This window comes from Lutra lutra, chromosome 16, assembly GCF_902655055.1.
Source record: "Lutra lutra chromosome 16, mLutLut1.2, whole genome shotgun sequence".
Classification (NCBI taxonomy): domain Eukaryota; kingdom Metazoa; phylum Chordata; class Mammalia; order Carnivora; family Mustelidae; genus Lutra; species Lutra lutra.
The window spans coordinates 54,695,725-54,720,814 of record NC_062293.1 but is presented as its reverse complement, the minus strand read 5'-3'; the positions used below and the strand labels follow the sequence as shown (position 1 = coordinate 54,720,814).

General features: G+C 43.1%; 1 protein-coding gene across 3 annotated transcripts in view; it reads left to right on the top strand.

Moving 5' to 3' along the window:
* The window catches only part of MYOCD (myocardin), a 97,411-nt gene that overhangs the window by 25,399 nt on the left and 46,922 nt on the right, over window positions 1–25,090 (top strand). Inside the window, exons 2-4 of one of the 3 annotated variants that reach the window (XM_047708468.1) lie at window positions 15,474–15,539; window positions 20,054–20,080; window positions 24,628–24,683. Coding sequence is in view for 2 of the 3 variants with exons in the window: in XM_047708466.1 (XP_047564422.1) it covers window positions 15,474–15,539; window positions 24,628–24,683 (122 nt within the window). In the remaining variant the exon portion in view is untranslated. The remainder of the gene's footprint in view (window positions 1–15,473; window positions 15,540–20,053; window positions 20,081–24,627; window positions 24,684–25,090) is intronic. The other 2 variants (XM_047708466.1, XM_047708467.1) reach the window with 2 other exon arrangements.

Below are 25,090 nucleotides of genomic sequence, written 5' to 3'. Positions count from 1 at the left end.
TTAAATGCCAAAATCATCACAAACAAGATTGAATGGCAAACTAAAACCAGGGGAAATTTACAACATAGAGGACTATATTTAATGTGTTTCAAATATAAATAGCTCTCACAAATCTATAAGGAAGAAAAATGGAAACATTTGCAAAGAATGTTACCAGGCAATTCACATAGGAAAAAATAGGAATAGTCAACAAACCTATGAAAACATGTTTGACTAAGAAGTGTAATGGGATACCATTATTACTTATCACATTAGCAAAGCTTTTTTTCTTCTTTAATAATGTCATCCATTGTGGGCGCCTGGGTGGCTCAGTGGATTGGGCCGCTGCCTTCGGCTCAGGTCATGATCTCAGGGTCCTGGGATCGAGTCCCGCATCGGGCTCTCTGCTCAGCAGGGTGCCTGCTTCCCTCTCTCTCTCTCTCTGCCTGCCTCTCCGTCTACTTGTGATCTCTCTCTGTCAAATAAATAAATAAAATCTTAAAAAAAAAATAATGTCATCCATTGTGACAACACCAATAAGGGTGTTGACCAAGAAGAAGCGTCTATAAAAACGACCAAAGTGTTTATTTGGGGGTCTTAGGAATTGCAAGGAACCAAACTCAAATGTGCTCCAAATCATGAGCAGGGAGTAGGCTTATAAAGGCAAAAACTCCAAGGTTACATAACTTGTTTTGAAGAAATTATGATTGGTGCTGACAGAGTTAAACTGTCTACGACATGATTGGCTGTCCAGCGACCAGATGCTACATTATCTCTGTTCCAGTCCAAAGTAGAAGGATGTGTTCTAGGAGGTGGCAGAGGTGCAACTGACAAGTTGCAATTGACAAAAGTCAAAAGTCCCCTGTGTTCCAAAAATTGAGACAGGAGATGTGCACAGGCCTCCTTCCTCAGTGTCATCCCTGCCCTGTTCTTAGCAAAGCTTACTGCACTCTGGAGTTTTCTTTCACATGGGTGTAGTGAAATGGGAGCCCTCCAACAGTCCTCGTAGGAATCCAAAATAATCTATCATTTCTGGAGAAAATGAACATGAAATATACAATAAAATGGGATTAATTAGATATTGAAACATGGTGAAATACTATGTAGCCATTAAAAATGATACATGCATAAATGATAAATACATATACACCCACACAAAAAGTAACCATATAGTGAAAAAGCAAGGTACAAAGTGGTATAAAAACATGGTCTCGTGTTTTTGCAGGTTGTATTTGCTTGTTTCTATTTCTGAAACCTACTTTTTCCTCAGAACTAACTGGAAGGTTTGTTAAAATATATTTCAAATATATCCCAGACCTGCTGCACTATAATCTTCAGGGAAGGGACCAAAGAAGTGGATGGAGGGTTTTTTTTTTTTTTTTTTTTTTTTTTAGTCTCCAGGTGACTCTTAATATCAAGGAAATGGGGGACATTGGGATCAATCTAATCTCTTATTTAAATTGACACTGAGATCCAGAGAGATTCTGGGACCTGTCTGAAGTAGTTACTATGACATAGCAGAATGGGGTCTAGAATTGTATGTGCTGGATTTCAGATGAATGATCCCTTTCTAGAACACCATAGCTAATTTAGACTCACGTTCTTAAATTCAACTCCCAGCAACCTATTACTTCAGTCAGGCAGGTAAGAAAACTTCTCCTCCACTCCATTGTTTTTCATTCAGTAACGATCTTTCTTTGTTGATGGCAAATGGAAAGTTTTCTATTTCCACCGTTCCCTAGCAATATGACATTTTCAAACAGTAGCACAAAACTCTTTAAATAGAAAAGATCCATTTCCACTCTATCGTGACTCAGTAACAGCCACAGGATTCTTCTCAAACTTTCCTAAAAATGTCATCTTTGGGCTGGACTCAAGAGGAAAATTTCAGCCAAGGAGACACTTTTTCCACTCTGTCAGGAATGAACGAGCATGGGGTTGGAACATGAAGTGTTTTGCAACCCTCAGAAAAGCAATACTTCTCACCAAAACCATGGCAACAACTCTGTGTGATGCCGTCAGAGCATGGGATCATTCAGGAGCCTCATGCTAATGAGGGACTCAGCAGGGCCCATCACCTGGGTCAAGTAGGATAGTCACACAGCTGCCTGTTGGCTCCAGAGAGACAATGGTGCCCTGCGTGACTGTTGCTATGGAGACATTTCGGGCAGTGCTGTTGAGCCGAGGGTCCCTTATGTTATGGGTACCTAGGTGGCAGGTAGCGTAAGGTGTATGCCTCACATTATAGTGGCTCCTCTTCTTCATCTGAAAGGAACCCCCCAAAATGGGGGAAATACATTAAAACGTAACGTAAAACATGGGTTCATTTGGAAATTGTACCCATGAGTCCAAAGTCACGTGTGTGAAATGTGCTTCCCTCGCTCCATAACTTTAAGGCTTTGGAGGAGTTATCGGTGCCCTCTGGGCCTACAAGCTGCAACATAAGATAATAGTTTATGGTCCTATAGGATTAGCAGGAGGTTTCAATGAGGTAATTTCTATAAAAGCTTCTGTTCTAGACCCTGGCCCTTTTCAGTTCCCTCAAGGCCAGAACTGCTCTGTGAGGAGTTAATAACTCCTTTTCTTCTCTTCACTCCTGCCATTCCCACCTCGCTCAATGAATGGCGGCATCCCTGTATCTTCAAGGCACTCTGTGTAAGATTCCTCTTTCCCAATTTCTACCACCTGGAGCTCTGGCCTGGCCAGCATTTAGGCAGCATGACAAAGGCATTTGACAGCCTTGCGTAGTTTAGAAAGTAGCTAACTCACTACCTTTAAACAGGACTGTTAAAAGTTACACGTTGTTGTTCCTACTGAAAATGGTTCCCCTTTCTCCTCCAGCTTCTGTAACCAGCACCAAACAGGTGGACTTTCTCCTAAAGTTGTCATCATCAATTTAACACAGAAAGGCATTTGACAGCCTCGTATATTTTAGGAAGGGGCTAACTCCTTACCTCCATCCCAACAACCGTGAGATAGGTTCTTAGGATTTGTTATTGACAGCAATATTGATTGCTGTATACAGATGAGAGGGCTAGGACTCTTAGTCATAGTGGCTTGTCTAAGGTCACAGGGCATGGTGGAGTCAAAGTTAGGTCTCTGGGGGCGCCTGGGTGGCTCAGTGGGTTAAAGCCTCTGCCTTCAGCTCAGGTCATGATCCCAGGGTCCTGGGATCGAGCCCCGCATCAGGCTCTCTGCTCAGCGGGGAGCCTGCTTCTCCTCCTCTCTCTCTCTGCCTGCCTCTCTGCCTACTTGTGATCTCTGTCTGTCAAATAAATAAATAAAATCTAAAAAAAAAAAAGTTAGGTCTCTGTTTTCCATTCCCAACTCCCTTGCTCCATCATGCTTCCTCTCCTGGGCACAGGGGAGTGATACGTTCTGGTTGCAACCCAATAGTGTGTAAAGATATTCCAGCTCCCATTCTGGAATCGGGTGCTTGGTCCCGGCTGCTAGGCACCTATTCCCCGTCTTGTCCTATACTTGATCCAGAAATTTCTGTGTATTCTTTAATCATCATCAGACAGGGGGCTGTTGCTCTAACTGGATGGTGTTCACACTTTACAAAATAGTAAAGGACTCTATTTGCGGGAGGTGGGTATTTGGGGTGGTGGTAGAGCTTGCTACTCTGGTCCTAAAGTTTATTTGGGAGGAGTGTGGAGGGAGACCAGTTAGGGTAGTCCCAAAATATTTATTTTAAAAGGATAATAGGAGATTCTTTGTATCAGACCTGAAAGCTTATCGTAAGTCTACAGTAACTTAAATAGCATAGTCCTGGAGATAAGAATAGCCAGACAGATGAGGAAATGAGAATCCAGAGCCCAGGACTTCTCAGGAAAGGAGCAACTTGAGTGCAAACGTGACTCCCAACTCTGACAAGGGCCAAAAGAAGGCCAAAAAAAAAAAAAATGCTTTGGTTGTGAAAGCTATCAAAGACTGATACCCAAAAGAGAACATACTGTGGTGACAAAAACTCCAAGAATGTCCTTCCCTTCACCCATCAAAGATCATCGTATGGCCTCCAAGGAAGTGAAGAGAGGACTTGATGAATGCCTGTCACTTGTAGGTGGTTAGAAGTGGGGGGGGGGGGTGGGGGAGGCTTGGGCCAAAAAGCAACCCTCTGCTTAGAGTATTTTTAGTTACAGTGGATCAGTGGACATTTGCCAAGAGTTTTGGGGACATGAAAGGCTCCAGCAGCTTGAAAGCAGGGAGGGAGGGACTGCCCAGGGAAGCACACAGAGGCAGTTCAGGAAGGAGGCCAGTGCTGGCCAGGGGCAGCAGTGCCCACAGGGAAAGCCTGCTTCACCAAGTGCAAGGTTTCTGCCCAAAGGGTCAGGACTCCCTCATATGCAGCAGGGAGCAGCCACAAAAATGGAGGTGGTCCTTCAGCTCCCACCTCCAGCATCAGAGCTCAGCCAGCCCTGGAGAAGAAGCCAGCCAGAGACCAGTTAGGTCTGCTGCCAGGATCCTCCTGGCCTTGGACGTCTGGCCATTCCCTGTAGGCTTGGAGCACTCACTGGCAGCCAGGCCTCCAGCTTCAGTGGAGAGCAGGAATACAGCATGGTAAGAGTGGCCAGAAGTGGGCATTGGGCAACCTGCCACCCGTCACTCGTGAGAAGAAAATCAAAACCACCTTGCAGGAGAGCTGTTTATCTCACGGACCACAGGCTTTCAAATTTGACACATCCAGAGCCCAAACAGTTCCGCTTCTAGGAGTGTATCCTAAAGTCATATTGATGATGTGGCCCTAAATTGACTACAGAGTGTCCACTATTACAGAAAACTAGAAAAAGAATTAAATATTTAATAGTAGACATTTAGTTCAACAACATACAGAATAACCAGTAAAGTGGAAGATGCTGCTACCAAAATAGTGTCTTTTGAAGGGTATTAAGTGATATGGAAACATATCTGTGATGTGTTACTAAGTAAGTAAGTAAGTAAGTAAGTAAGTAAGTAAATAAATAAATAAATAAATAAATAAATAAATAAATAAAAGGTCCTTTCAGTTAGGGAAAGAAGGATTTATAATGGGATCCCACAAAAACATCTAGGGAAAAGGACCTCAAAGACATGAATCAAACATGAATAATAGTTAGCTCTAGTGTAGGAATAAGTTTGTTTTTTTTTCCTGGAAGCTTTTCTCTAGTTTGCAATGTATGTAAATTAAGTACATACTGATTTTGCTTTCCAGTCTTTATTTTCTTCAATTATGTATATCAGAGAGAGCACAAGCAGGCAAAGTGGCAGACAGAGAGAGAGCGGGAGAAGCAGGCTCCCCGCTGAGCAGGGACCCTGATGCAGGATTCGATCCCAAGAACCTGGGAACATGACCTGAGCCAAAGGCTACCGGTTAACTGACTGAGCCACCCGGGCGTCCCAGCTTTCCAGTCTTTTATCCCTTTGTATTACATTCTAAGAGAACTGTTCAGCTCATCTCCTTGCTTAGTAATACATGTTTAACTGTATTTTTCCAATATTCAGTAACCCATTGGAGTTTATCTTAATGGACTATAACCTTATTCAACATTTGCTTTATTTTTGTAATTTAATTTTGTGCTTATAAAACACCCCTAATATAAAATGTACCATCTTGAGCGTTTTTTAAGTGTGTAGTCCAGTGAGATTAGGTACATTCACATTGTCATGCAACCACCACCACAATCTGTCTCCAGAGCTCTCTCTGTCTTGCAAAACTGAAACTCCATCCTTGTTACACAGTAATTTCTGAAGTCTTCCCCCCCAGCCCCATCCCCTGGAAATCACCGTTCTATTTTCTGCCTTTGTGTATTTGACAACTTGAAGTACTTCACACAGCATTTGTCCTGGGGTGGCTGGCTCGTTTCACTCAGCGTAATGTCGTCAAGTCTCATCCGTGCTCTAGCAGGTATCACAATGTCTCCCTTTTGAAGGTGGACCAATGCTCTAGCGTATGTGTATACAGCATGTTGTCTGTCCATTGATCTGTTGATGGACACTTGGGTCACTTCCATCCCTTGGTTATTTTGAATAATTCTGCTGTGAACATGAGAGTACAAGCATCTCTCCAGGTTTCTGCTTTTACTCCTTTGGGGTAGGTACTCAGAAGCAGGATGGCTGTATCTTAGGGTAATTCTATTTGAATTTTTTGAGGAGCCGCCATATTGTTTTCCATAGGGGTTGCACCATTTTGTATTCCCACCAGCAGTGCCCAAGGGTTCCAGTTTCTCCACAGCCTTGCCAATTCTTTACCTTTCTTTCTTTTTTTTTTAATTGTAGCCATCCTAATGGGTGTGAGGTGATAATTATTTTTTCCCACGCTTCCCCCAGTTTGTTTTATTTTTTTTATTTTAAAGATTTTATTTGTTTATTTGAGAGAGAAAGAGACATAGAAAGCACAAGCAGGGGTAGAGGCAGAGGGAGAGAGAGAAGCAGGCTCCCCACTGAGCTGGGAGTCCAACAAGGGGCTCAACCCCAGGATCTGGAGATCATGACCTGAGCCAAAGGCAGACGCTTAGCTACCCAGGCACTGCTTTTATATTTAATTAATTAATTATGTTTAACATAAAACATAAAAAATTTAACATTTAATTAATTAATTAATGAAATTAATGAAAATTCTCTTGTCTATCTCTGAGAAAAGTCCCTTTTTATTTGTTCACATTGTCATCTTTAGTATGTTCTGTTGTACGTTTAGGATCCTACGTTTGTGGTGCTGATGTTCTTCCCAGGTTAGGTGATTCTCAGTCATACCCTCACCTTGTACGCTTTTTGGAAAGTTGTCAGACTGTCTGATGTACAGGTGAGCACAGCCTTGGGGGGAAAGATATGTTGCTGACATGTGTGCTTTGATCTGATTTGAGGGACTAGGGGAGAGGCACAGAATGACCAGTAGCTGATTTCAGGCAACAAAGGGTTATTGACCCTCTTGGATATTGCCAACAATCTGGAGTCCACGCCTGTGTCTCCCCAGATGCCATATTTGCCGCTCCTACCTGGAGACTGACAGTCCCATCCCATCCCCAGTATCTGGTCCAGTGTGGGGAAGGGTACAGGACATGGTAGAGACTGACCTTTGGGTACCCGATCTAACAACCCTGTGAGAGGGAGCTTAATACCCCTTTCTGCTCCTGGGCAAGGAGGATGGCTGGGCAAGGTCTTCTATCACTCACTTGCATATGTCTTACTTTTCAAATCCAATCCCATATTCTGTTTACCTCCCAAGGTTTACTTACAGTTTCAATCCACTGAGGAATTCCCTTCATCTTTTCCAGGGCAGGTATAGATTTTTAAAGCTATCATATCTGTTATTTCTAGGAATCAGGAACCATGTACTACTTTCACTTCTAAAAAAGAGAAGAGGATAGAAAGTATAAGTTAGTATACATTAGAACTTAGCACCTAGAAACAGATCATAGCTAATATCAGCATTTTAGTAAATGACAAAGTGACATTACAAACCAGTGGACAAAGGGAAATTCTGTAATAAATTTCAGATATATATAGTTTGCCAACTCTTTGGAATAAATTAAAATTATAGCCTAGCCTCAAACCATAGACAAGATCCCCCCTACGGGGATATCATAATCAGAGGAAAGGTGTATAAATACATTTGGTAGGTGTTTGGCTCTGGTAGAAACAGACCAAACTTGAGGAGAGAGTTTGTGTGGGAACAGTGCTTGTGGAGAAGATCTCAGATTCTAGAATCAGGAGCCACTGAAGGATACTGCACAAAGCAACAGAAATAATTTCTATACAGAAATAGAGTTTCAGGGAAATTAATCTGATAATATGTGTAAGGTGCACTGTAAGGAGAGAGTCTGCTAGAAAAGATGTGAGATGATCTAGTCCAGATCGGAATTGATGGTGCTTAACTTCTGGATGTCCCAGAGACTTCCTAAAATCTGAAAGAAGGTACAACCCAATCCACACACGCACACTGAGTGCAATTTCAGGGAATTAACAAATTAACAAAGCTCCGAAGACCAGCTTCTTCTTTGGGGAGAAAAATTTGTTCCAAAAGAAGGATGGTACATAGAGAAAGGAAAATAAAGTAGGGAAAAAACCAAAAAGGAGTAAAAAGATTATGTACTCAGAAAAAGTATTTATCTCACCAGCTAGGAAGTTATGGCTTTGAGAGTGGTAAGCACCTGTTCTATTCAGCAGTTATGCCGATAATGAGCCAGTCTCTCGAATAGCAGGCCATCAGATACTTATTGAAAGGTTGAAGGGATGTGATGAATAATGCCTTTGATCTTTTTAACAGGAAGATCTGCCAATGATGAACTAAAAAGGAATGAGTAGGGAAATGAACGATGTCAGGTAGCACTATGATTTCTCCACATTCCATACTCAAAACTAATCATACCCCAAACTAATCATGCCCTTTACCAGCAACTTTTAATGTTATTCTTTCTTGACCAGTAATGTCAATTTTATTCCTATCTTCATTTTATCTTTCCTTTCCTCGGATAACTTACCCCTCTTTTTTAGGAATTCTGATACAAGTTTTCATGGTCCCCTTCTTTGGAGACAGTATCCCAAATCAGGCCTGACCCCTGAGCTTTTCTCCAGCCCAGTTTTCAAGTTGCATATCAGAAACATTGTTGATAATGTACTGGGACTTTTAAGATTCAGACTGTTTAAAATTAAACTAATCATTTTTCCCCAGACTTCTTTGTCAACATCGTTATAACTTAACTCTAATGCATGTTCTCAAAACCCTGGATTTTCAAGTTTCTGGATTAGTGGGACTTAAATTTTGGAGGCCTTGGCCCCCTTTGGGAATCTGGCAAGGGCTATGGACCCACTCTCAAGAAAAATTACGTAAGTACATAGTACAAGTGCATAGTTACAGATAACATCAGGGAGTTCTTAAATTTCCTACAGCATAACTGAAGATTCCAACAAGACCCTTTGATAGTTGTCCATATTTCTCTCCTCCCTTTTATCACTAGATTCTTTCAGTTCTTTTTGTTCAAAATGTTTTTCATTTTTTCTCATTTCCATTTCTACTGCCTTTATCCAACTCAATCGAAGACAGAACAGCTTAAGGTTTAGAGCACTTGAGACATGCTTCAGAATGGCTGATTTTAATGACAGGATATCTCTATAAACTCTTCCCATCTGTTGCACTAAGATCTATGGTATTGAAATACAAAATCGGTGAGGATTCTTATTTACTATTGATGTGACATGTAGAGGATGGAAGTTATTTGATGGACAGCTTGGAAAAGAACTCATTGCAATCACAATATTTTGACTGAATTTACCAGTAAAGCCATCTGGGTCTGGAGGGCTTTTCTTAAGGGGAAAGTTCTTAATGCAACTTATTCAGTCATAGAATGCTATTCAGGTTTATATTTCTTGTATTAATTTTGAGAAGTTGTAGCTTTTAAGAAATTTTCTATTTTATCCAAAAGTTGTTAAATATATTGGCACAAAATTGTTAATGATAGTCTCCTAAAGTCCTTCTTAATCTTTTAATATCCTGTTAGGTCTGTAGTTATAATCCATCTTTTTGTTCTTGACATTGGTAAAATTTATTCTTTATTTTTGATAAGTCTAGGTAGGGGTTTGTCAATTGTGTTGGTCTTCGCAAAGAACCACCTTTTGGCTCTGAATTTTCTGCTACTTGTCTACTTTCTATTTTGAAGACTTCTGCTCTAATACTTACTATCTCTTCCTTCTTTTTTTTTAAGATTTTATTTATTTATTTGACAGATAGAGATCGCAAGTAGGCAGAGAGGCAGGCAGAGAGAGAGGAGGAAGCAGGCTCCCCGCTGAGCAGAGAGCCCGATGTGGGGCTTGATCCCAGGACCCTGGGATCATGACCTGAGCTGACATCAGAGGCTTTAACCCACTGAGCCACCCAGGCGCCCCTATCTCTTCCTTCTACTTGCTGTGGGCATACTTCTTTTTTAGATTTTTAGGTAGAATCTTAGGTCACTGATTTTAAATTTTTCTTCCTGTCTTGGGACACCTGGCTGGCTCAGTCAGTTAAGCATCTGCCTTCGACTCAGGTCATGATCCCAGGGTCCTGGGGTCAAGCCCTGCATGGGGCTCCCTGCATCTCCCTCTCCCCCTGCTTTTATTCCCTCTCTCACCATCTCTTTCTCTCTGTCAAATAAATAAAATCTTAAAGAAAAGAAGTATATTGCCAAATATTTTCCTTAAATATCATGTTGCTTTTGATTTCTAACTAATTCCAGTGTGATCAGGGAACATACTATATATGAGTATAATCTTTTAAAAAAATGTATTGAAACTTGTTTTATGGCCTAGTACATCTTGGTGGAATACTAAGTGAACCTTGAAAGAATGGCAAATTTAAAATTATTGAACACAGAGCTCTATAAATATCAGTTAAATCAAGATGACTGGTAATTGTTCCAATCCCAATATCATCAGTAATTTTTTTAAAAATCTAGTTCTACCAAATGTTGAGAGAGGAATCATAAAATCTCCTACTATGATTTTGAAATTGTCTGTTTATCCTTTTCATTCTGCTGTTTTTGCTTCATTTGTTTAAGGATTTTATGAGATGGCTGTCCATTTATGATTGCCAGGTCCTCTAATGATTTGTCCCTTGTATAATTATGAAATATCCCTTCTTTATCTTGAATAATACTCTTTGATTTGAAGTCTCTTCTATCTGGTACTGTATAGTCAATCTAGCTTTCTTATGCTTATTGTTTGTATGCTCTATTTTTCCCCATCTATTTACTTCCAACCAATCTGAGTCTTTGTATATAAAATGTGTCTCTAGGAGACACTGTATGACTACATATTTAATTTCTATTGCCGTTGATAATCTTTGCCTTTTAGTTTGAAGGTTTATTAATGTTTTTATACTTCTGCCATTTTAATGTTTGTTTTCTGTTTCTCCCTCTACTTTTTGCTTCTATAGTCCCTACTTTTTACATTCTTTCATATTGTTTGAATATTTTTTAGTATTCCTTTTAATTTATTGGTTTTGGGTTTTTTTTTTAGCTATTTGTATTTTTTTTTTAAGTATGCTCCACACCCAATACAGGGCTTGAAATCATGACCCCGAGATCAAGAGTCAGATGCTTAACTGACTGAGCCATTGAGGCATTCCTTCTCTCTGTATTTATATTAGTTGTTCTTCATCAATCTTTTGCAGTCTACCTATAGTGAGTATTATACCATTACATGTAAAGTGTAGAAATCTTTATGTTATGGTTTTAATCTGTATTATATCTACATCTGTTAGGAACATCACAAGACAGTATTATAATTTTTCTCTAAACAGTTACATACATTCTTTTAAAACTTAAGAAAAAGGAATATCTTTAGTATTTATCAAAGTTACATATTTAGTTGTAAGTGTAGCATTTATTACTGACTTTAGTTGTAAGTAAGTTTAATATTTATCATAGTTAAGATTCCTGAGCACCTGGGTGGCCTAGTTCATTAAGTGTCTGCCTTTGGCTCAGGTCATGATCCCAGGGTCCTGGGATTGAGTCCCACATCAGGCTTCTTGCTTAGTGGGGAGCCTGCTTCTCCCTCTCCCTCTGCCTGCTGCTCGCCCCCCATTTGTGTGCTCTCTTTCTCTGATAAATAAATAAATAAAATATTTTTAAAGAAATAATTATGGTCTCTGATACTCTTTATTCATTCCTGAATATCTAGGATTCTTTCTGCTCTCATTTCCATTCAACCTGAAGATTTCCTGAAGCATTTCTTACAGTAAAATCTGCTAGCAACAAATTATCTCACTTTCTCTTTCCCCGAACACATCTTTACTTTATCTTTGTTTCTAAAGGACATTTCCTATGTAGTGTTGATTTTTGTTTTCTGTTTTGCATTTTGTTTTTGTTTTATCTTCTGGCTTCCGTGCTTTCTGATTGAGAATCAGTGTTTCCCTTTATATAATGTGTTGTTTTACTTTCAGAATTTACTCTTTATCTTTGGGTTAGTCATTAGTTTACAGTGTATCTAAGTGTGGCTTTCTGTGAATATGTCTGGTTGGGTTTGTTGACCTTTTGGAATCTGTAAATTTATGTCTTTCACAAAATTTGGGAAGTTTGGGGCCATCTTTATTTCTCTGCTCTTTCTGGGACTATAATTAGCCGATGTTAGACTTTGTGATATTGTGGCACAGGTCCGTGAGGCTCTCTGTGTGTCCATTTTTTTCTATCATTTTCCTCTATCTTCTTGATTTTGATCTATCTTCAAGTTTATTGATTCATTCCCTCTAATATTTATTCTTTGGGGGGCTTAAACTCACAACTGTGTGGCCGGACCCAAGATCAAGATCAGACCCTCAACCAACTGAGGCACCCAGGTGCCCCTGATATTTTTTCTTTTATTAATTTTTTTTCTTATTTATTTATTTATTTTTATTTATTTACTATCCTTTTCTTTTTTATTAATATTTTTTTCTTTTGTTAAGTTCATTCATGGATTTTTTTTTTATTTCAAATACTCTACCATTTTGTCTTGTTTTTATGTGTCTGTTTTGTTGCTGAGATTTTGTATCATTCCATTGATTTCAAGCATGTTTTCTTTTACTTCATCGAACATAGTTGAAAATAACTACTTTAGGGGTGACTGGGTAGCTCAGTCAGTTAAGCATCTGACTCTTGATTTCAGGTCAAGTCATGATCTCAGGGCTGTGAGATGAGGCCCTGAGCTGGGCTCCATGCTGGACATGGAGCCTGCATAAGATTCTCTCTCCCTCTCCCTTGCCCCTCCACACCCCCCGCAAAAAAAGAAAAAAGAAGAAGGAGAAGAGGGGGAGGGGAAGAAAAGAGGAAAGAAAATAACTACTTTAAAGTACTAGTATGATAATTCCAACATCTGGGTCATCTCAAGGCTAGCATTAGTTAATTGTCTTTTCTGTTTCAAATGGGTTGCATTTTCCTGGTTCTTCCTCATTCTTTGTGTGTAAAGTAATTTTGGATTGTATCCTAGACATTCTGTCTTGTGTTACATAAACTCTAAGTTCTTTTACAATCCTCTGGAGAATGCTGGTTTTGTTTTGTTTTGTTTTGTTTTAGTACACAGTCCAGGTAGATCCAAACATTAAGTCCTTTTTTGTCTATGTGTGCAGAGGTTCAAATTTCAGTTTAATTTTAAACCTTTGCTGTGCTGCTTTGAGTCTGCCCCATGGAAACATCATGAAGGGATCAACCTGAAACTTGGGCAAGTTCATATCCATAGTTAGGGGATCCCTTCCTTCTCCAGCTCTTTCCCCTACATGACATCCCCTTCAATCTATGATGGTCAGCCGTGGTTGTCCAGGTACCTTTCTCTGCTTTCTCTGGCCAGAAAGATGAGCATGTTTTCTATTAGAGTTTTATTTGCCGGGGACCTGCCTCTTTATGACTCCAGGTCACCCTCAGTTTTCCCCCAAACAGGAAACTCACCCCATGCAAATCACTTCTCCAAGTTTCAACTCCAGGTTTCAACAGGGTGCCTGATTCTGTTCAACTCCAAGTTTCAACAAGGTGCCTGATTCTGTTTCTTGTTCAGAATCCTCAGGTAGTTATATCTCATATTTTGTTTAGAGCTTACAGGTTTTATCAGTGGGAGGGCTCTTCTGAAGGAGGGCTTACATAACAAACTCTCATACCATTTTCATTTATTTTGTCTTCTTTATTGTCCAGTCCTAACTTGGAGTAAAACGAGGGTATGGTAAAGCACAGTCTAGCAACCAAACATAGTTAAAAGCAATTCAACAACACTGATGTCTCTCGAAGAAGACTGATGAGTGTCCAATTCAAAACCATGGCACCACTTTGAAAGATTATCTTTCCCCATTGCCCTTTCAGTATTGTGAATGTATTTTCTCTGAGGCCTCGCTCCGAGATACTAAATCAACTTGAAAGTCAGCCCACATAGCCTTCCTATTTTCCTCCTCTTCTCCCCATTCTAATTTTCTCTCTCTTTTTTTAAAAGATTTTACTTATTTATTTGACAGAGATCACAAGTAGGCAGAGAGGCAGGCAGAGAGAGGAGGAATCAGGCTCCCTGCCCTTGGGATCATGACCTGAGCCGAAGGCAGAGGCTTAACCCACTGAACCACCCAGTAGCCCTAATTTTCTCTTTTTAAAGGCAGTTCCTTGTTCTCTCTTTTCATTATAAATTGATTAGACCAATCCCCCTTTTTGTAAACGTTTGCTCTTTCTATCCTTATTCTGAGCAATTTAAATGCTGGAGCCAAACTTAGAATCTCCTTGAGAAGGGCGCCTGGGTGGCTCAGTCAGTTGAGCATCCAATTCTTGATTAGGTTATGGTCTCAGGGTTGTGAGATCGAGCCCCACATCAGGCTCTGCATTCTGCAGGGAGTCTGCTTGAGATTCTTTCCCTCTCCCTCTGCCCCTCCCCCAGCCCACATGTGAGCTCTCTCTAGTAAATTAATTAATTAAAAAAGAAGAGGAAGAAGAATCTCCCCAAGGAAATGGAACGTCCATGAGGGAGAGGCTAAGTGCCCAAAGATAGAATTTTTAGGGGGCAAGTAGGGAGGGAATAGGAGAAAATCACAAATGCTACACTCCTAATTTTAAGTATAGTTTTTTTAACTATTTGTATGTATATGATATATATAATCTATTTGTGCTATGGATAGCAACAAAGTTTTAAAATATAAAGTTCAAAGAGTTTACAGTATTTTAACTTTTCTAAGCAAACCTGATTCCAGTAGTACATCTTTGAAATTCCAAATGGGTCCCAGAGGCTCATAATACCCCTGCTTATCGATGAATTATTTTGTGCCAGGCACTGCGCTAAGTGACTTGCGTACATTGTTTATCAAACCTCAAAGCAGGCATTGTTCTCATTTCCATTTACAGATGAGGGAACCAGGGGTCAGAGAGGTTAAGCAGCTTGCTCAGGGCTGTCCACCTTTTGAAGGGGCTAGAAATGAGGTTTGAACCCACATGAGACTCCGAAGCCTATTGCTTTCTTCATTCTCTCTCCCTTTTGAAAGTGCAGGTGAATTCCCAGCAGAATCAGCTGATGTGTATCTGCGAAGTGGTTAATAGGGAGACAGGGAGCATAGTCCTCTGGGAACAACATTCACTTCAGAAGAGGAGAGGAGTGTTCCCAGTTCCGGTTTGTTACAGTCTTCCTGCAAATCCATGCAACACCCTCGGGGTCTCTCTTTTCTTTCTGCACGTCTGTAACAGAAATACAAACGTAGCTCCTGCAGAAGTTCAGGACTGTTCTAAACATAAAATGAGGGGTGCCTGGATGGCTCAGTTTGTTGAAGCATCCAGCTCTTGATTTTGGCTCCGATCATGATCTCATGGGTCTTGAGATCGAGCCCCAAGTCAGGCTCCTCATTGAGTGTGGGGCCTGCTTGAGATTCTTTCTCCTCCTCCCCTGCCCCTCCCCACCTTGCACGAGCACTTGCTCTCTCTAAATGAACAAATAAATAATCTTTAAAAAGATAAGAATAAATGAGAAGAGCTGGCAAAAATTCTGATGTGAATATAAACAACTCTAGTCCTACACAGCCCAACTTACAAACTAACATTTTCTTTTCTAAGTTTTGCAGTTACGACTTCAGCAGAGGAGGACCCAGGAACAGCTGGCCGGCCAAGGCATAACACCACGTGAGTAGCTGTGTCTCTTGCTCACTGATCTGTTACAGGGGACCATGCAATTTGGGAGCTGGAAAGCACCTCTGGGGTCACTGAGCCTAAACGTATGGATGGGTCTCCCCCAAGATCCTTGTAGACTCGGAGTCAGCAGAAGCCCCAGACCTCGGATGCTTTGCCCCGGACTCTATCCACCTGCAGGGGCTTCCCTTTCATGATGTAGGTTGTAGCTGAAATGCCCACTGGTGGGTTTGTTTTTGGAGTAAACACTTTCCACTCTGGGCACCTTCACCCCTCTCTTCCTTTTAGAATGTCATCCCTGTTCTTCCAGAAGCATCAGTCACACGTCCATCCTCTTACCTCCTTGGTTCCCATTCTGTTTGGGGCACTTGAGTCCACAATTAATTGAATGCTGTTGAGTGCTTCCTTTCTGGGACACTGAGAACCAATGGCTTTCTAGCATCAATGGTATTATATTGAATCACTGGTCATAATTGGGGTCAAAGAAGAAGGATTATCATATCTTTTAGTAGATTGATTTAAAATTTCCTACCAAGTTAGTGATTAAATCTAACTCTTGATTATCCATAGGACCAGAAGGAAGGGGGCCCCAAATGAATGAAGTCACAGTTCAAGCTCAGCTCCTGTAGGTCATACCTTTTAACTTCCTTCCCCAACAAAATTTAGAAATCAAAACCCATAATGATTTCTTACAGAAATCTAGATTCATCATGACTCTTACTTCAGAGTCCAGCAGGCAACAGGCAGACAGTTTGGCCTGGTCAAATGTCCTGTGGTTAGTAATAAATATTGGAGCCCCATGACCCAAGGTCTACAATTTTAAGTGTAGTCTGTGCCCCAGAGCCAGAACAGAACTGAGAATGTTTCAAGCCTTTTCCTTTATAATTCAAAAATAGCTCTTTGTTCATGGCTAAGCTCTCCAAACAGTAAACAGCAGGTGACTTTAATAGTAGAACCACTCAGCCTGCGATTTAAAGGCTGCATGCGCAGTGTATACAGTGGCAGTGAGAACCCATATGGTCATGCCTAGGTGGTCTGTTTCATCTCAGCCCACTAGTGGAGGTGCTAAAAACACAGGAGAGAACAAAGGTCTTCCGACTTCCGGTCAGATAAGTACATTGTCACTCAAAGCTGAGCAGGCCGGTCTTTTTTGGAATCCTGTTACACGCGTGTAGAATCTGACCTGATTAAGCATCACCTAGAAGAATTGTTCACTAAATAGAAGATTATAGCTCCAGCAAGATCCTCTCAGAGGTCCATCGTCTGTGCCCACATCCTCAAGTCTGTGAGAAGCACCTGTAATTGGGCACTATTAGAATCATCTATTCCCCCACTGGGGTTTCTTTCCTTCAATTCTGGAAAGACACGTGGAGTAGAGAGACCCAGTCCCTCTCCGTCAGCCCAGGCTGCTCACAACTGACAAAGCTTGACTTGTGTGCCTAGGTACTCTGAACCTGGGTCTTGCAGCTAGCATTTGGATGAGATTAAACTCCTTTATTCCCCTTTCGTTTTTTAAGGTTTATGGGGTTAAATCTCTGAGAATCCATAAAAACACCTAGGAAAAATAGGAATGAACCTTAGGGTATATTTTAAAATAACACCTCTATGTGCATTTTGTAAATTCAATGTCTGTTTGTGGAGGAGGGTCCAGTGGGGGTGGGAGGAATATGATATTTTGTCCTCCAGGATTTCCAGAATCAAATAGTGTACCTATTCACAAAACCCTGCTCGACAGAAATTTTGCATCCTTAGTCCATTGAACCATTAAGATAATTACTGGGGAAAAAAAGTCCTATGAGAACGAAATGATTTTTTTTTCTTTTTAATTCGGCAAAATGATAAAGGTTAATTAAGTGTCATCCTTTTCCCCTAGTCTTTAGCTAGCTCCTCTCAACTAGGCTTCCTGAGGGTGTAGATTCTGCTGTGGAAAAATACTGAAGCTGCTGTGGGAATACAAGGCATGCCCAGCCCAGACAGACCTCAGCAACTTAGCTCTTCTCAGGAAGTTAGACGCAAGACGCATCTTCCCCCTGCTGAGAGATGGGGGGTGCGGAGTTGGTTTGCTTCTCCAATCCAACCAGAGGTCAAACATGCCCTCCACAAATGCAGTGCGGAGCTCGTGTCAAGGCAAGCGGTCAGGGGAAGGAAAGGAGAGCCCGCGGACTTGGGGTCCCATCAAACCAATCAAATGCAACAAATTTTGCTACAAACCAGACTAGACAGAGGGTCTAGAGCGTGCCGGGCCCCATAGAGGCAACAGTGAGCAAGACAGTCCCTTGGATGGACTCACAATTTTAGGGGAAGAGGTGATAGGAAACACACAGAAGTGTAATTCAAGGTAGAATTTTTAACATAGTTATGAGTACAAGCTCACTTTATCCATAACATTTGAAATAACTTCAATCCTCTGCTCCCCCAGATTTGAAAGCTCATCATAAACCACCTTAATGGAAGGTTGACGGCCAAGCAAAGTGTTCCTTGTCTCTGTGCTATTATTGCATAGCATCACTGTTATTTTTTTTTTTAAAGATTTTATTTATTTATTTGACAGAGAGAGATCCCAAGTAGGCAGAGAGGCAGGCAGAGAGAGAGAGGAGGAAGCAGGCTCCCTGCAGAGCAGAGAGCCCGATGCGGGGCTCGATCCCAGGACCCTGGGATCATGACCTGAGCCGAAGGCAGCGGCTTTAACCCACTGAGCCACCCAGGCGCCCCAGCATCACTGTTATTTAACCAGTCCACAGAGACACCTGCTATCCTTTGGCAGAATTCATCTTGAGTTTTACATTACATTAAATCTCAAAGGCGTTGCCCCTCCTATTTGCGGCAGAGCTGGGACGAGCACCTGCAGAGGCATCAGGCCCTGCGTAGAGCTCTTTTTTCAGAGATGCCAAAGGAATTGCTTGGACTTTTAAAAGCAATTCCTTAGGTTTCCCTCAAGCATTTTGTGGCCCAAAAATTCAGTTGGAATCTGGGGAAATTAAAAATATATGTAGGTGGAAATGCCTAAAAAAAAACAATGGTTTTAGCAAAATGGCGTCAGATTTTCTGTCCTCATCTATGCCTCACCATGACCAAGAGTGAAGGAAAAGTTCTGCTGCTTTAGCCTTGTGGTAGATCTTACGTCACTTGCACATCAAATTGATGATGAAAGAATAAGGTTCCTCTCCCTCCTGACTCTGATGAAATGAACCATGTGTAAATTTCTTTTGACTAGCGGAACTGGTCTGAGTGGATTGAATTTAACTCCTTCCTTCTACCTTCTACCTTCCTGCAGGTTTTAAAGTTACTGATGAGTAACAAACAGTCCACCACAACCAAAATTAACCCCCCTTAATTACTTCCCTTTGGCATTTACTTATTTCTCACTTATGTCCATTATGGGTCTGGGATCTCCCCTTTCAGATGCTTTGAATGAACATAAACTCATTGTTCCTTGAATTTAGTCAAGAACGGCAGAGTTCCGAGGCCAACACAGTGGCCCCAGAGCAACTCAATAGTGGAAAGGGGTTTTTCAGACCAGGAGCATGGGCCCTGGCCAGATTCTAAGATTGTTTTCACATTTATAATACCACTATAGGATTCACATTGTCAGAATAGTCATGAAATATCAGTGAAATACCCTCTCATAATTAGCTCAGAAATATTGCTTTAAGAAACTATTGCTTGGACTTGTCTCCAGAATCCCACCTCCGAATCTCTAAATGGAAAGTTCAAGTTTCCTTCTCTGCCACCGCCAGCCAGGATTCAAAGGGAGCACTTCCCTGCCCCTCCCTTGTGGGGTCAAGGCTGCAAAAGATATCTGTGTTCTCTCTTTTTCTCCTGGCTTTAGGACAGAACCAGCCTCCTTCCCTGTTGACTTGTGGGGCTTGGATCTGTTCACCATTTCTTGTGCAGATTTCCTCCACCACAGTTCTTTTCCTGGGCATCCCTCTCCTGGTGGAGTCCAAAACAACACCATTTTATTCCAACCCCTAGGGAAGCCTCAGTGCCGATGGATAATGAGCTCTGTGGAGTAGCAATTCAGTGGTATTCTGACCATGTGCTGTGAGGAAGGCCCTGGGGGAAGCACAGGAGTCAGACGTGAGTTCCATTTCAGATGCTTACCGTCTGGAAGGGGCCCCAGATCACCCCTGCTTGATTGTTCCGAGCAGCGATTTTGGAAAACATCACACCACTGCATGGGACTGAGTCTCCAAGGGGACCAAAGGAAGGAACTACTTCCTCTTTCCCTCTCCCTCTTCTAGTAAAGTGGGGCTCATCTGTAAAAACCCAGGGGAGAGAGAGAGAGGAGGAAACAGGTAGCTTGTGGTCCTGGAATATGAGAACAAGAGAAGTGCAGTAGACCAGGGGCCCAGAGAAGCTGCGGCGTCTCCACAGAAACTTCCAGAAAGCCGCCGCTGGCCAGAATGAACCATCCGGGCGGCTTGCGTCCATGATCTGATCAGTGTAAATGAATGGAAAGCTACGATGAGCTGTCTATGAACGGTGCCACCTTATTTGTTTTGCAGACTAATCCCAGCCACAGCAAAGCCTTGGTAAATCCCCGAGTTCTCTGTGGTACCTCTCCTGGGTAGCAGCAAGAATGACTGGGCACACTCCTCCACCACACCACATGCAGCTTCATGATAGTTTTGAGAAGTCAACTATGCAAAGTCTTCCCTCCTCTTCTCTGTGCATCCATCTGACTTGGCTGCTTCCTCCAGCACCCAGCGCACAACTCTTGGCTGTTTGAGCAGCACATGGCACGAGGGTTTTAATCTGTCTGCCTCCTCCCTCCCTGTCTAACCTCTCAAGTTCAGAGACAGGCCAAGGCACTCTGGATTTCCATGGCGAGCCCATACTGGGTGGTGGGGGCGGGGAGGTTGTCCAAAATCCTAAATGTTGCCTTTCCCCTCTTTCTGTCTTTGGGTTCCTCGTGCCCTAGAAACTAGGAAGACAGCCACAACACACATGCTTTTGGAGTCTCCTCAGAAATCCCGGAATATTCACGTATGAACCTCTCCCAAGTGTGCAGCCAGGTCTGAGAGGCAACAAGGCTAAGTTCTTCAGACTTCTGGGGCTGTCCTCTGGGTACTTAGTAAGCAGTTAGTTGACAGCCTAAGAGAGAATGTCATTTCCCAAAGCAGAGCACATCTCATCTGCTCAGAAGAAGACTGTTCACCATCTAGTTTGTCTTTCTAAGTGAGACAGACAGAAGACCAACATTACTAAGCCTGCTGTACAGGTGGGAGACTCTCGCATGTGTTTGAGGAGACAAAGCAGGGACAGAGCCAAGATAGGTAGTTCCCAAATGTTTAGTTGCCCAAGATGACTTTCATTATACTCCACGCTGCCACGGGTCCTTTGTGTTGGAAACTGTTTTGTGTTCCACCCCCCACCCCAGAGAACCCCATATTCATGAATGAGGAATCCATATATCCGTTTTTGATTCATTAATGGCATTTAAACTGAACAGTCCATTGCTTTTTGGTGAGACAGCCATCACGAAGGCACGCTGTTATGTTCCTAGGCAGCCACAAGGAAAAGGGACTGTTCCATTAGCCTTATCAGCCTTTCTCCGGGCACACAGACCTTTTTCCTTTGGTTCTTTGAAATGCTGAAACTTAGTCTTAGAAATTCATTTCTCTCCTATGGAACTCCCAGATTCCGGAAGACCCTAGATCAGGACCCACCACCCTGGCGGGTTCCAGACCAGTGGTTCTCAAACTCAGGCATCAGGATCAGCAAGGAGGGCATGTTCCAACATAAATCCCCCCGAGGGCCAGGCTGTGGAGGTCTAAGTAGGGTCTGAGCCTTGGCATTTCTAACAAGCTTCCAGTTGAGACTAAAGATACAGGTCTGGGGGCCACGTGTTGAGAACCACTGTTTGAGGTGCTGCCCTAGGACACCAGCCCTATGATTCTGCACATCCGTCCTTATCTGGAATCCTGAAGTTGCTGGGTTCTGTCCTGCAAGCCTGGAGGGAGCAAGCCCGTGAGAAGAGGCAGGCATGGCCCTGCCTTTGTTGTCCGAGCTGACCAACAGCAGGCTCCCCCTCTCAACCCCCCGTTTTGGGCTGGAGGGTTGGCCCATTCCCTTCACTGATGCCTCAGTGGCCCCAGGGCCCGTGTTCTCCTTTTCCCAGACTCCTGTTGGAGTCATGAGGTTAGGGTCCAGAGTGGAGGACAGCAGGAGGCCTGTTCTATCCTTGGGATCTTTTTCTGAGCTCTCGTAAGCAAATGTTTATACACACAGCTGACCCAAATTAGCTGGAACTGCAGAACCGAAATAGGACTAGGCCGTAACTAAACGCTGAGGCGAGAACACGAATTCCCTTGTGAGAAGTGATTAATCTTCCTCCCGGAGGAACAAGTTAGATGTGTGGCTGACTGAATTTACAACCATATTTTAATTTGAAATCACATTGACTTTTTTTTTTTCAATTTAGAAATCCAAATTCCTTTTCCATCTTAAATGTCAGCATCTCCAAAAACAAAATTTTGCCATTTGATACTCCCAAGGCTGGCGGCAAGAGGTCTTTTGTGTATTTTCCAAAAAGCCGATTTGAGGGGGCATGCATTATGGCTTTTGCTGGCCCTCAGGGGAGCTGGCTAAAATCCACATTCTCTAGAGTCATGGAAAAAGCAAATGTCAGTCACAGAGCCGTGGCAGGATGGTTCTCCGTGGGGTGACCCCAAGCCAGTACCCCATATGACATCCCTTAAGCCCCGGGGAGATGAGCATGTGGTAAAATGCAATGTGGGGACCTCTTTGGCTTTCTTCCCAAGTCCTTGCCAAATGGACATAGAGTCTCCCACTGTGTCTCTGAGATAGAAGTTTCCAGAAGACCTTTGTGTTCCTGGCATCAGAGACCTGGACCGTGCAAATCAGTTCAGAAGTTATTAACACCAAGAAGTGATGAATTACAGCCCTCCAAGGCTAAGATACAGGAAATGCACTGCTTCTTCGAACAATTAATAAGTTCTGCTAATAGGAACCGAAGAGCCCCAGGGGGCAAGAGAAATTCCTCCTAATTCCTAAGCCCCATTAAAACCCCATTAAAACCCCATTAAAACCAATTGAGTTTGGAATGTAAGTGATACTGCGGGATGGATTCATACTGCTCCCCTAAGGCTGCTGCTTAAGGAAAAGGATGTGTGAATGCTTTCTAACCACTTAATATAGTCACACAAAGATCATTTCTTTTCTGGAGAATGTAAGTGATGAGGGCAACACCAATACGGAATCCCAAATTAGATGACCACCAGACTGTGGTCTTCGGACAGAGGTGAAGACCTCTCCGTGCAGACTATACAGATTCACCAGGGCCCCCTGGACCTAGAGCAGACTTGGAGGCTCTGGTTGCCTGGGGATACGGGAGTTGCTCTCAGAACACCATCGGTATAAATTGCAACCGTGATCAAATGCAGGAAAAGACCAGCCTCCTTACAAGGAGTGGCAACCCAACCCGAATCAGAGAAAATGCCTAAGCAGTCAGTTAGGACAGCACATTTCTCCAGATGATTTCCCAGAGCTACTGAGCAGGGACGAACGGAAGGTGTGGTCAAGGGGGCATTGGAAATGGCAGATTTTGCAAAGAAGCCCGTTTTAAGAATGAAAGCAGCAAAGAGAAACATGTTCAATCAATGGGAACTGGGATATTCAAGCAGCACATTCCATTATTTTTCCTATAAGAAGGGAAGCCCCTTAATCTCTGCTGAAAGTGAGGAAGGGGGTAGGCAGCCAGCTGGGACTACTGGGCACGTTCCTTCGGTCGACACTCCTTTGGTCCCCTGAGTCAGGAACACTGAGAGAGAGCACGCCTTAGTGGCTTCCCAAGCTGTACCCTCCGTAGAGGATAAGGTGGTCAACCAGCTGCCGGGACTGCCATGCCATTTGCTTGATGTCCAGCAAGCTCTCCTGAAATCTGTGTTCAGATTTAGAATTTACCTTAAAGACTGAGCAAGACTCACACAGGTCCACCTCTAAGTGGCCGATCTGGCCAGAAACCCAATTTTTTAAGCTGGCCAAACCTTGGAGGAGTATTTCATTGTCCGTCACTTACAGGTGGACATCTGCTGCATCCTGCAGCTCGTCAACTTGTCCAGACTTGCAACTCAGAAAAGTACTCCGTGCGGCTTTGTGACCTCTCACCAACCTTATCACTTAGAATGCAGATTTGATTGTCTTTGGCTCTGGAATGATTGTTTCAGGGGCTCAGGAAAGCTCATAAGAGATGTGGAATGTTGCCCAACGATGTTCTGCTTCTCTGCTAAGTCGGAAGAGGTTCCCCACCACGGTGGAGAGCAGGAAGAAGAGGGGAGGTCGGAGGCAGCATTGGGTCCAGGCTCTCCAGGCTGCTGTGCACTCTGGCTGACCCGGGCATTGTGTGTCTCTCGGGTGCTAATGTTTTCAACAGCACACCTTGGAAGAAGTGAAGTTGTCAGAGGACCTACCTAGGCTCTTAGCCCTAACTATGTGACCCTGGGCGAGTCAGCAGATTTCTGTGGACTCAGTTTCCACATCCTGTTCAGGGCAGGAGCTCATTTCACCATCTCCAGGGCCCCTTCCAGCCCTCCAAGTCTGATTCTGTGCTTCTCACCCAGCACCCTTAGCTGCATGTTCCCGTCCGACCCGTCACGGACCTTATCCCCAGTTCGAGTCCCTTCCTGCAGGCTGGGACGCCCCTCCCGTGGCCTGCAGCCTCCACCCAGACTTCTGCACTCAGAGGCAGGGCCAAGTGGGAGAGGGCGTTAGGCACCCCTTCTGCCCCTGTCCCTCACTCTGGATCTGTGTCCAGCCTCCCAAAAGTCCCCGCGCCTCCCCAGGATCTCGGAATGCCCTGTCTCCACCACCTGTCTCCTGTCGCACGTCTGCCTCTGCTGCTGCTCCTGTTTTCGACCTCAGTTCCACCCCCCTCTTTATCCTCTGGCTTTAGGGAAGCTGGTGTCCTCCGGGGCCTCTCCTCTTCGATTGCTTGTGGCCTAGTAAAGGCACTCACGTCCATCTTCTGCACAGCTCAGCAAGCACGCCAGCATATCCCGTCTTCGCTGCTCAGTGCCCTGAGCCCGCCTCTGCTCACGTCCCTGTCTTTCCGTTGCAGCACTGAAAAATCCAACTGAGTTCCATGAGCAAAGAAAACATTTGGATAGTGACAAGGTAAATTTTTTTTTTTTTTTTTTTTTTTTGCAAACTGCCCTCTTTCTGAACTTGGACTCCAGGGTATGGATCTCTGAGCGTTCAGCTTTGGCTAAAGCAGGCAGAATTTGTACCACAAACTTGATACATGGGCCCTCTCCCCCAGACCCCTGCCACACCACAGGGGATCCTACTCCTACAAACAGAAAACTGGAGAAAGGTGATTGACCACCTTTCGCTTTGAAACTATTTTTTAGCTTAAGAAAATGTCCCCAGTCTTTCTGATGTTGGGAAGATCATGGCAAGGACACTGAAGAAGGCAGACAGACTTCGAAAAGCCTTCTAGCCCTTTCTTACAATCAGATTTTTTAAAAATCCAATGTATTACTAAGGTAGGGTCTGTAAATACAGGGCTGACTGGCAGGTAC